This window comes from Fundulus heteroclitus, chromosome 22, assembly GCF_011125445.2.
Source record: "Fundulus heteroclitus isolate FHET01 chromosome 22, MU-UCD_Fhet_4.1, whole genome shotgun sequence".
Taxonomy (NCBI): Eukaryota; Metazoa; Chordata; class Actinopteri; order Cyprinodontiformes; family Fundulidae; genus Fundulus; species Fundulus heteroclitus.
In genome coordinates this window covers 21,453,492-21,466,394 of record NC_046382.1, presented here as the reverse complement: position 1 = coordinate 21,466,394, position 12,903 = coordinate 21,453,492, and the positions used below count along the sequence as shown (strand labels likewise).

Sequence of the window (12,903 nt, the reverse complement as noted above, 5' to 3'; positions counted from 1 at the left end):
CCTGTGTGTAAAAAAAGGTTCCCATGCTCCACCAACCCTGACAGGAGTGACACAACGGACACAAACGATGGCCGCACCTGGTTCCAGACAAGGTCACTTATTTGTTTCCAGGCTTAAAAAAAAAAAAAAAAAAAACATGGCCATGCAAAGTAAGCCAGCTCTACAACGGGAAAGGTCCCAATAACATTAGACACAGCTTCATCTGTGCAGAGCAGGATCTCTGAGAGGGATACACTCGGGACTGGGAGTTTTCTGGGATACAAAATATCTAAAGCATGTAAGAAATATTTTAGCGCATGCTTGTGGAATAATGGAAACAGCTGAGAAACGTTATCAGATGAATAAAAAAAAATGAAGCTTTTCAGCTCCGTTCTACAGATACCTGGCTAAGGAAGAAAACAAACACCTAAGATTAAATCAGTTCTAGCAGAAGAGCGGGGATGGGAGAGGACCTGTAGAGACATACCTTCGTTTGATCATCGTTGGGAGATTTGAGGCCACGCTTTACAGGGAAGAGGAAAACTCTTTGGCTACAGGAGCAACCCAAGCGTGCGCCGTAAACGCACAGACATCCTCCGCCATGGACTGATAGGAGAACGGCGGAGGGATTACCTGCCCTCTTCTGTTTTCTTTGAGCGGGTGCACACTGGCTAATCACCCCCTAACTGGTTAAACTCAGCCCAGTGTCATCAATTACAAGCTGATCCTTTAATCTGTTTATCCTAAAGCTTTGGCACGTGGTCACCACCACAACCTTACAGCGCATTAAACGAGCCTGGCTTCTGAAATAGCACCTCAATGTCATGCACTCTTGCCTTTGGATCTTTTGTTCTCCGCTCCTTCTTATTTTGCCTTTCCCTCCTTTCTTCATCCCTTCCTTCCTTTTTGTCCTTCTCTGCATCCTACCTTCGTTCTCTCTTTCCTTCCTTGCTTCCTTCCTCCCCTACCTCACTTTCTGTCCATGTACATCTTTCTTCCCTTGCTTCCTATCCATTTGCTTCCATCCCTCCACCGTTAGCGTCCTTCCCTCTTCTTTCCATCCTGTGCCCTGACTCCTTTCTGTCTTTGCCTTCTCCTTCCTCACTTTATGTCCTGCCTTCCTTCCTTCCTTGTGTCCTTCGTTACAACTTTTTAAGAGGGTTACAACATCCTCAACAAGTCACAGCCTTGACACACGTGTAGGAACCCTGTCATAGGGAGATGCCAGGACCCATCCAGCATGAAAGACGCCGTCTTTGGATTAGGAATGCGTTAACCCATATCATCCCATGCAGTTGTGTTATCGCTGTGATGATATGTGCAGTAGCCTGTTTATCTTAATTCAAGGCAATAAAACGCTGTAAAGTTTCTACTGTAGCTATTGGATGCAAATGACAGCAGCATTTGAATTTGGATCCAAGTTACTGAGACGCTGGAGCTGTGCTGGACTGTGAACTAACAAGATGCATTCTGGGAATCACCAGAAAAGACACCAAGTTTGTTTTCATTAAAGATATATATATATATATATATATATATATATATATATATATATATATATAAAGTTACTTGTTCAGCATTGATCCTAATTTCCAAGCATGCCTGCTACACTCATTTAGAGGTAGCACTCTGTGGCTACGATGCTCATAAAAATGCAGAGATGACGCGGCACTGACAGAATTAGGCGGTTGAGGAGTGGAGCGTAATTTTATTTATTTATTTATTGTTTTACCAAATGTTAGACAGAACAAATATACATGAAAACAGGGTTGATATATATGAAAATTTGCTGGTTTGTGTGTTGTGTTTCGTGTGCCATTGGGTGCAAGGCAATGGTAATGATGTGGTGGCGGCAGGAAGCGGCAGGTCGTGGGTTCGAGTCCAGTCTGTTGCTGTTGTTGTTGTTTTTTATGCTAATTAGTCCTGGCTAGCACACGTCGACGTTCATTCAGACTTCTAGTAAACGTCTGCATTTCGATTTGAGTCGACCAGAAACGTGCAAATTCAAGCCAACCACAAGCTGAAATCGGAGGCTTCCGCTCGGTTTCCCGGAGAATGGAAGAGGTAGTCACCAGACGAGACTCCTGGTCCTGGACGGAGGTGAAACGTTTTCAGGGAGAGTAAGTTAAAGCGAGGAAAAGTCCGGTTTCCTCTTATTTAAGCCGGGTTGTGGTTTCCGACCCGGATGACTGGGAAATTTGCAAAGCCAAACTGAAGCCAGATTTTTACTTAGAATAGATGTCTATCTTTTGGACGCCGTTTACTGTTAAAAGCTCGGTGCGCGAAAGGACGCATGAGTTGCATTTATTTATTTTTTACACAACTAATGATTTGTTTCACTGCCAACCTACCTTAAATGTTGTTTGTGGGAAAAGCTTGCTCTTAACCATATTCCATTTAAATAACTGGTAAAGTTTAGCAACGTTTGTCATGTTGGGAGTCTCTTGACGTCCTGAACAGATACAGTCTATCAGTGATAGATAGACCTGATAGACCCCCCCCCCCCCCCCCCCCCCCCCTGTTTGGTGACTTTGAAAATCGGCAGACTACTTTAAAATCTTGCCGTGTGAACCCGCCTTCATTATATCTCTACACAGATTTTGGGTGAATAGGGCAACATCTTTAATTGGCTGAGCTTAAGAGCAATCATGAAAAAAAATGGGTATTATTTGCTGAGATGTATTTGTGAACAAACTGCTCCAACACAAAGATGAGATTAGACTGGAAGCAGCCGACTGGAAGTTTAACACACCTAGCAAGCAATGAAGGCTGTGCTTTTACAAGGTGACCTTTATACCTTCAATTTAGATGTTAAACAATAAACACATTCAATTGATCTATTCTGAAACCATTAAATCAAATGAACATAATCAACTGTGTTAAAATTCAAACATTTATGGGACTGCCCCAAGCCACAGCTTAGTTGGCCTCACAGTCAAAGTGAGCCTGAGGTGCAGGTTAATAAGGTCCTAGGTTTTCTTGTTGATTTTACTACACGGTTATCAAAGCTGCAATGAAATAATATACCTATTATGCACGATTGTTAGCCCCCTGCTTATTTAGATCAGCCCACAACAACAATGGAGGAGCATGTTGATGCACATACGGAGGCCAATCTTGTTTGCCAGTAAAATGACTCAAGCAAGGCTTGGTACATTTGTATACAGAGGCATGCAATATATGAAAATATTTCTACGCCTTGAACTTTTCCCACATTTGTCACTTTACAACTGCAGAGTTCAACGTAGGTCCTCAGTATTTATTCGTTACAACTAGGGCTGTGCATAAAAATCGATATAAAGATTAATATCGATATTTTTAAAAACGATTTAATATCGATATTCTGGCTTTCAATATCGATATACCTCCCAACCTCTAGGGGGCGTTATTACAGCGCAACCATTACATTTCACAGCGAAGGAGAGCAAGTGAGACGAATTTGTGGAACGGCCGACAGGATTTTAGAAGCTCCTTTGTCCCTAAAATCAGATGTTTGGGCACATTTTTGGTTTCTGTGACACGTTAAATGCATTGAAGCAAATGCACTTTATTTTCCTGTTAATATGTCTGTGATCAATAAATAGAACATAAACATAATATGTGGCTGATTTTGGTGATTGAATCACTGAGCATTAATTCAAAGTAATAAATATCGATATTGGAATCAAATCAAGCTGAGCTATGTATCGGGAATCGTATCGTATCGTGAGCTGTGTATCGAGAATCGTATCGAATCGGCTCATCCTAGATGATACCCAGCCCTAGTTACAACACAGTGGGATATTTGTGATACTTTCATTCTATGTGTAGAATAACGAATAAAAGCATTGTTTTAAGGCTTTTTTTTAAATTTTGCCCCATTGCATCCTTCTTAAAAACTAAGTAAGGCACCTACAAGGGTTAAACCTGAAAAAAGAATTCTAGTGGAACGACAGATCGCATACAGTCTAGTTTGTGATCTGCAAACCCATTGTTCAAGCTATAAAAACGTCAAAAATTGCTATTTTATATTCTTTCGCTTGTCCCGGGCCTGAGAGCACCTGACAGGGTCTATCGTAAAGGACAACTCCTTGAAACATCCAACCTGTACAGACTTATTATTCACCAATAACAGGATAGAAGAAACAATGATAACGATTTCTGAAACCATTTTTCAATATATAAGAACAAAACAATTGCAATTTTAAAGCATTTCTTTTTGTTTGTTTGTTTGAAAGCATCTTACAGGTGGTCCTTTTTAAACAACTACACCAGGTAGTCCACAATCTCGACAGAACAGTTGTACAAACATGACAGAATTTTATAGAATACAGTTTACGATTTGTGAAACCAAGGAGTTATGAGAATATCTAAGAGCGTTGTGTAGCCTTGTGACGAGCGGCTAACAATTGGCCTTTGTGCCACGTCTTGTTCATAGGCAAGGGAAAGATGATGTAATGGATTACTAATTGGGAAATGGAAACTGATGAAATTTAGAGTATAAATATTGTATTATTATATTTATTTTAATGAAATTATCATCAGAATTGATGGATGTAGAACAATGTTATCCAACACCGCTCTGCTGCCTGCAAAGTTGCTCAAATAAAGGGCTGGCCTGAAACACTGAGTCCGTGACGGAGCTGCTGCAGCTGTCCATATCAGTATGGAAACTGAATTCATTCTTAATCAAACATTGGCTGTAAAGCCCTTCACCAACACTGACGGGCTAAAAACCATTAATAAAGGTGTTGTCTTGGACTTGTCTGCCGTTAGCCTCCCTGCGTTGCTGAAGGTGTGGCAGATTTCAGTCGGATTCAGCTCAGGAGTCACTGCTGGCCGACTTACAGTCACCTGTCTCTTCCTTTTTAATGTTTCCTTTCCTGTTGGAAGCTTGACTTGGCATTAATACCAGGCTGTTTTTTTGTTAATTTCTTGTTAATCCCCAGCTTTCATCGCACTTTTGATAGAATCAGTTGCTCTGGAACCAGAGGAAACAAATCAGCCTTTGCCTTTCTTCTCATCGTAGCCCTGAAGCTTCATCTTGTCACCAAGCAAAGTGCTGAAGTGCCTCTCCAAATTAGTTTTATTCATTTGTGTCTGACAAGACAGTACAGAGAAACGTCAGCAAACATCATCTGTGTTTTTTTTTTTCTTTTCTGGGTGGAATTTCATGAGTAACTGAGGCTTTCTTTCAACTCCCCCCCCCAGAGCCCGGCTTTATTGAACAAGAAGAGTTATTAAAATGCATTAACCGCCACTTCAGTTTGTAATGGTGGTTACGACACTTCAGTTTGAACTTGGCAAACCTTTTAAAAGAAGAACTTCAGCTCCTTTTGCAACCAAAATGTAATGGTTGCAGTAATGTTTTCTTTGCTTTTATTTCTTCACCAATTCTCTGAAGGAAGCTGAAGACATTCAATGACCACAAGTTAAATTTGGACAATTTGTTTCGTTTACGTCCGTAAAACCAGTGAGTAATTCATGCAAAGCCCAAAGATACAGTAGATATCTACATTTGTACCATTTTTTTATTTTTTTTTATTACACACATCTTAAGTTTGCCAGTAAAATGACTCAAAGAAGGTTTGGTACATTCGATTACAGAGGCACACTATACATGCAAATATCTCTAACCCTTGAACTTTTCCACATTTTGTCACTTTACAACTGCGAAGTTCAATGTATATTGTAGAGAATTTTTATGCGACAGAAGAGCAACAGTTTAATTGTCAAGGGGAAGAGAAATAAATAGTTTCTGTAATAGTAAAAATCTCAAAAGTGTGGCACGCATTTATATTGTGTTGAACAAGAACCCTGCAGCTGCTGCTGCTGCTGCTGCTGCTGCTGCTGGGGAGGAAATCCTGAGCAGTAACTGAACTCACCTGTGAGGACGCAGATTAAAGGGAACAGGAGTAGAGACAGGCAAAGTCATTTCTTGTTTTTGTGTTTCTTCAGGCTGGGCATCAGGTGCCATTCGCAGTGATCAGCGCTGCCGGCGGGGAAGACAGCTCAATAGGGGAGCTGTTCCTGCGTTAGTCTTTTGACTGGCCTTGGGTGTCTGTTCTCTACGGCTGTCATACCGAGCTCCGCTTAAATGACTTTAAGCCCTTGTGTACAAATAGAGATTTATCCTTTTAGATAAAACCTGAATGGGTCCTGCGCATTATTCTCTGCCTTATATAGTTATAACGATATTCAGTGCACCAAAGTCAATTTTAGTAGAACCAACATTTGCTGCAGCTGCAAATGTTTTGAGCCACGTCTACCAGATTTGCGCATCCACAGACAATTTGTTTTAACCTAATCCTCTTGGTGAAAGACGAATAGGTTAATTATATAGGGCCCAGCAGTAGATATAAAACAAATACTCTGAGCCGTTCCTGCTTCCCTGTCTACGCTGTGGATGTGGATAAAAACTGTCCCACAGGATGAGGCTGCCACAACCGTGTTTTACCATGAGGATGGTAAAACAGAAGTTTGCCATCCTTAAACACGCGTTTAAGGCAAGAGAAGACACTGTGTCACCCAAAGAACACATTTCCCAGAGTTGGGCACAGAGGTTGCAGCATTAGACTTTTATGCTGAGGATCCAGGGTAACTTTAGCTCTCTGAGACAGGAGTCCTTGACCTCCTTCCCTGCAGGCAGAACACATTGATGGATCCTTCAGCATCGCCATGACTAAATATACCACCAAGGTAGCTAAGGAGCGGCTAAGGAATCATAAGATGGTATAAAGGATACATTTTCTGGGAAGTAGACTGGAACCAAATCCAAATGTTTTACCACCCCTTCGTCATCTCTGACCACGTTCTGAGTCACGTCTTCCTGGTGGATTTATTTCACCCATCGATGTCCGTATTGTTAGGATATCAACGAGGTCAAGTGGAACGAGCTGTTTATCCCAGAATTGCATGGCACACTTAGATGGCACTGACCCAAAAGATTGGCACATATCTATCAGATACCACCCCGGAGGGGACACAGTTTCTCTGCTGATGTCACAGTTTGGATGTGTACCGCCCTTGTATGGGTGTGTACCTAGATACCTATATAATGTTTGTGTGATGAGAAATCGGGGCTTCCTGCCAATCAGGGGCCCATCAGCGCTGGTGTGACTGTAACTATTTTTCTGTCTTTACGTAGATAAAATATAACTAAAAGTATACTTGTCTGTTTTATGCGTCCTACATTCAAGGTAATAGGTAAGTGGGGGTCGCCTGACTGGGTAAAAAGAACTGGGTCCACCGAGGGTGCGTCACCGTAGACGGGACACGGTGAAACAATAACAGTATAGTTTATTTTCCTTTCATGCATTTTGTCTGGACCTTTGGCACCTATTCTACCTCTTCACATCAAAATTAAACCACCACCAGAAAAAAATATATAGTATGCACTTCTGTTTGTAAGCATGCATATAAAAAAAAACCTCCAGTGCTGTTCAATCACCTAAAATGTTGGTATAGTAAACCTACCAAGCATTCTCCTACCTAAACTGGCTAGCCAAGCAAGAAGAGCAATAACTCCAGAACCAGCCTGGAGGCCTACGGTAACCCTGGAGGAGCTGCAGAGCTTCATTGTTCAGGTGGCAGTAGCTTTCCACGTGACAACTATTGCACTCTCCAGAAATCTGGCCTCTATGGAGAAGTTGCTAGAGGAAAGCCACAAGAAGCCTCATTTGCAGTCAGCCACAAACCATTTAGTGGACCCCAGCAAACATGTACAGCAGACGCTCTGCTCAGGTGATACCAAAACAGCACGTTTCGACCGAAATGCAGCACTTTATAGCGGAAAACTACAAACGCCAAACCATCCCTGCTGCTTAAACGTGACGGTATCAGCATGAAGGGCAGAAGATGCTGTTGTTCAGCAAGTTAGCTGGACAGGATTGAACATATATGCAGATTTTCCTTTTAATTTACAATGCATAACGTTGTGTTGCTGTCACACAATAGTCTAATAAATTACAATGTTCCTGTTTGTACTGTGACAAATCGCTCAGGGGGGTGTGGATACATTTGTAAGGCACCGTGTTCACCGGCTCACTTCCTCCAAACATGGATGTCACCACAGAGCTTCATTCTTTACACACAAAAAAAACGCATTCCCCCCGCCCATTAAGACGACTGCTCTTCAGTGAAAATCCATTTTTATTGATAACATACAATAATTACTGACAGAAACCTGGCAAAGAAATATATAAAACCACCCCTATGGACGAGGTGCTACAAGAGCCAGCTACAGGTGCATCTCCATCTCTGCCTCACACTCGCTTATATTTCCTCATGTTGGGTCAATCTATAAAGAGCACAAGGTGCTGGTCGGTCGACCTTAAGATTTGACTCCGTGTCCGCCTGCTGAACTGATACAAGACAAATAAAAGTAGCCTGGGAGACAATGAAATAAGGGTTTGGAACACGACAGCTCATTGCATGGTGGATTTGTACACGGTGATGGAGGAATTTCTGTCCAGCTGCTCAGTCTTGGGAGCTTTGAGCGACCCCTGGTGGACGATTTAGCAAATTACTGTTGCTGCCGAGGCCCCTGACTGTGTACCTGCACACCGACAGCGAATTAAAATGCAGCAATTTAACAGCCACATAGGGGAATTTACCCCAAGTTGTGTGCTTTAAAATAAAGATTTCTATACATTTGTGTTGATTCTGTGGCACAGAAAAAAAACTTGAGATTTCTGATCTTTATTTACAAGGATCTGACTTTTAAGAGAGCAGAAACTTACAGCACAGGTATGAGGTGCGTGAACAGAGAAAGCAATAGCCTGGATCGTTAAGATTTATTTCAAAGCAACACACAATCACCGTGATGAGCAGTCCGACTCAGCAGCCGCACCGCAAATTCCTCCAGATATAGTCATGAGTATTGTACATGTGGGGGAAAAAAAAAAAATCAGTACATAGAAAAATAAATAGTTTGCCAAAATGAAGGTAAAGTTATCTCATCAGTGATTGTACCGTTAAAAATCATGTTTAAAATAATAAAAGAAACTTACTGGGCTTTTTTTTTTTTTTTTTATCTCTTTACATTAGATTGAGTTTCTCTTAGTTCAAAAGGAATACATAGAGGGACTTTTACAGAAAGTACTACCTAAAAATGTACAAGCACAGACACAAACATTAGGAGGAAAGCCAACAGAAAAATGAAACATAAACACAGCGCAGTGTGTAAGAGTCTTTACATGGAGCTCCTTGGTCTGCAGCTTTCTTTATTGTAATTTAAAAACATCGCTGGGAAGCTTAAGTTAATACAAAAGTTTTCCTATTTTACAATCCAGTTAAAACTTGATTTTTAAAATATTCTGAGTAGCAAATTCAAGAAGTTTTCTGTCACTATACTTTTCTGAAGACACCCCTCCCTCCCTCACCCCGCCCCCGAAGAATAAGAGATTTAAGGACAAAATAGACAGTTCTGCAAGGAGTGGACAACAGACGGAGATTCAGTTGGGAAACAAATACCCGGAGTTCAGCTTTGGACTCGCACCCGATCAGCTGTAGCGCCGTAGTAAAAACAATAAGATGTTTATTACTGAGGCCAGATAGCAGAGGTGGGACCAAGACATTGTTTCGTCCCCAAGTCTGGAGCTAAAGACAGCCGAGTTTCAGATCAAATTTAAAGTCATAAACTTGGGATTTCTTCATTTTTAAACAGGCAAGCTGATCAAATGTTAAATTTAATAACAGGGGAACACTAATTTCCTTAAAGTTGTTAATGAGGCTTAACGGCTGTATTTTCTTGCACAAACAAGAAGTTAAAACTGAGCTTCCAAACTTTCCACACAAAAAAAAAAAAAAAACTGCACTAAGGTTTTCACAGTAAATATTAACTATTTGATTAAAGAAGAAAAAAAAAAAAAAAAAAAGCATTTTCTACTCAAAAGGCTCAATTCCAAGTGAAGTCATTGGTGATAAAGTCAGAGTTGAGTTTCTAGTCTGTTGTCGTGTCTAAAGTTATTAAATGTTTGACTCGAGTCCACACCTCTGCCCGACGATGGATGACAAAGGCGTACAGTTATTACCATCACATTAAGAATGATCTAACAGCAATACTTACACATTAATATACTGAAGGTCTCAAATGTTTTACATTTCTTACATAAGCAGTAATAGAAAAAAAATAATAATAATAATAATACACGTCAATTTCATAAGAAAAATAGACTGCCGTTAATAGTGGGAAACAGTGCAAAGAAAATCCTGGGGAGTTATTGTTTGCTTGCCATTTTTTTCCTCCAAATACTTTACATTTAAAAAAAAACAAAACAAAAACAAGTCTAAAATATAGAAAATAAAAACACAACTTTGTGGCGTCTGGTGCTCGGGTCCAGACATGCTGCGTACCACCTCTCTTCAGTACCTCACTGTTCGGGGCCACAGATGTAGGCGACAGTGTTTGTTGGTGCGTGCACTGGTCGGTCTGTGTGTGTGTGTGAGAGTGTGTGTGTGTGTGAGAGTGTGTGTGTGTGAGAGAAAGAGAAAGAGAGAGAGTGTGTGTGAGAGTGTGTGTGTTAACAGATTTTGCGTAGTGGTTCTCAACTCCGGTCCTCAAGCTCCGGCACTGTACAGGTTTTTGTTCCAACCAGGTCCTACAAAAACAAATAATTGAGTTTTAAAAAAAACTGAACGCAGAATTTCGACACTTGAAGTGCACATAGTTTGACGTTTTACAGCCTGCAAAAAGGTAAGAGTCAAGATAAGAATGAGGGCTAAGCATTTCTCTTTCAGGAACAGTGAGACCAACAGAAACAATGAGGTGCGTCGTCGAGGGGAAAAAAACAAAAACCAAAATAAACGCACAGCTGAGAGACCCGAGGTTGGAACAAAAACCCACTGACGAGGCCGCAGCTGGGAGCGTTCTGCCGGGACGCACCGGCCCGAATTGTTGCCGTGCCTTTAAGCGATAAAGGGGTGAGACCGGGCACCACTAACTATGTGCAACAGAGTCCTCTGAGCAGCCAGGCCCGTCGTTCCGCCGGCTTTAACGTCTCTCGCTGACTCCGCTTTTTAAACAGAGGTGGGACGGCTTTTAAAGACGGGTTCAACGCTCCCTGGCCCGTTTCTTCGCTGAAGCAGGATCCCAGGAGGTTTGAACGTTAAGTGTCACGTCTGGCTTGGGTTACGGCAGTCTAAGCGGGGGGGGGGCGGGACTAGGAGCTGTCATTCTTGCCCTCCTGACTGGAGGGGGCTTTGCCGTTCCAGGGCGAGCGAGCCCCCAGCGCGGGCGAGCCGTTGAAACTGTCCTCATCCTCCAGGCCATTGGCCCCATCGTACTGCGTGTTCTCCAGCCGCGTGATCAGACGCTCGTCTTCGTCACCAAACTCCCCTCCCATCAGTGTGGGCTCTCCCACCATCATCACATCCTAAAGGGGACAGCAAGGGCCGGTACACATTATCCCCATAATGGAGGGGGGGGGGAGGGGTGCTCGCGCAATCTACGGCTGTGCCACGACTTGTGTACTATATCCCCCCCCCCCCCCCACATCTGGTCATTCCACCTCGGGTCTCATTAGCTCAATCAAGCAACCAGGCGAGCAAAGACGGCTGTACGGTGTAAATTAGGAACTGATGAGCTTGGTGCCGGCTGACATCAAACCCAACGGTCCTGATGAAAAGTCACGGCGAGGCATTTCTACCACATTTCTACCAAAAAGCCCAGGCGGGGCTCTCGTTTACATCCTCTACTTCCACGCTGTGGCACCGGGGGACCAGGGACAGCCCAGGACTGGCGCACAGGGGAAGTCTACCGTCTACCTTATTAGATTTAAACAAATTTAAACTTATCCCTGAATCAAATTTAGATCACCTTCACCTGCTGGTTGGTTCATAATATGACCTCAGAGCTTTTTGTCCCCCCCTTTTTTCTTGTTGTTATAATCAATAATAATCCGTCAAGAAGAAGCAATGCTTACAGGTACCTGGCTGGAGAGTGAGAAGCTGTTGGCCGGACTCTTCTTTTTGCTGTTGCTGTTGTTGTTGCCGCCTCCGCCGGAGCTCACGTTGCTGCCACCCGACACTTTCCTTTTCCGCCGCTTGTTGGGAGCTTGTCTCGCTGGCTCAGCTACGGAGATCAGAGAAGGTTCGGTGCGTAAGCGACGGTTTCTACGGGCCGTTTCCAGATAATCGTCACATCTGAAGCTACAGTAGCCCGCGGTAACTCTGAAGGAGCTGCACGGGTCCACTGCTCAGGTGGAGGAGGAGGATACAATCTTTGTGGAAAAGTTTAAATTCAACACTTTATGATGATCTCTAAACAAAGAATTTATCAGACTCCTTCAGGGCCTCTAACCCATACCCCCCGTCAGGTTAGATGGATGGTCGTGTCTTTGTGGGCTTGCCAATTTGGGATATTGTTTTATAACTTAAACCTCTCTACCAAGCCTCAGAGGCCTTCAGAGATGCATTTAGGCTGAGATTAAAATCACACACGGGTTGACTCTTTATCAATTAGGCGACTTCTGAAGTCATCTGGTCACACTGGAAATTTCTTCAGCGGTATAACGGTAAATTAACCTGACCCTTGCCAGATGTATTTCACTCCGCCTAGCTCCACTCACATCCATCTGGGACCTCTCCATAGGAATTGCCTTTATTGAAGGCTGGGCCTTATCAAAAATCCTTGCATATGATTGGATAAGCCACTTGTCTGTCATCTTTATCGACGTGCTATTTCAACCACTCACACCGAAGCTAACCGTGACGCTGATGATAGCGACGCAGGAAAAAACAAAACTTTTTTTTTTATGTGTTTGCGGCTCTAGAGGCACGCGTTTTATTGACAGTGAGCTGACAGGAAGAGGGGGAAGACAGGCGGCAAAGCGCCGCGGGTCGGAGTCGATCCCGGGCCGACCGCGTTGAGGACTAAAGGCCTCCTAACATGGTTCGCGCTAACCGCTAACCGCCACGGGCGCGCCCCGGAAAACAAAACTTGCC

The 12,903-nt window shown here is 42.9% G+C and overlaps 1 protein-coding gene across 2 annotated transcripts in view; it reads right to left on the bottom strand.

Annotated features, from left to right (window-relative positions):
• Window positions 1–8,091: 8,091 nt before the first annotated feature.
• Window positions 8,092–12,903, bottom strand: part of ldb1a (LIM domain binding 1a) — a 33,884-nt gene continuing 29,072 nt past the window's right edge. Inside the window, exons 11-12 of one of the 2 annotated variants that reach the window (XM_036126634.1) lie at window positions 11,889–12,031; window positions 8,092–10,559 (exon numbers count right to left, since the gene is read on the bottom strand). In XM_036126634.1, the coding sequence (XP_035982527.1) occupies window positions 10,506–10,559; window positions 11,889–12,031 (197 nt within the window). In that variant the 3' untranslated portion in view covers window positions 8,092–10,505. Of the gene's footprint in view, window positions 10,560–10,832; window positions 11,334–11,888; window positions 12,032–12,903 lie in introns of those variants that run through there. The other variant, XM_036126633.1, reaches the window with a different exon arrangement.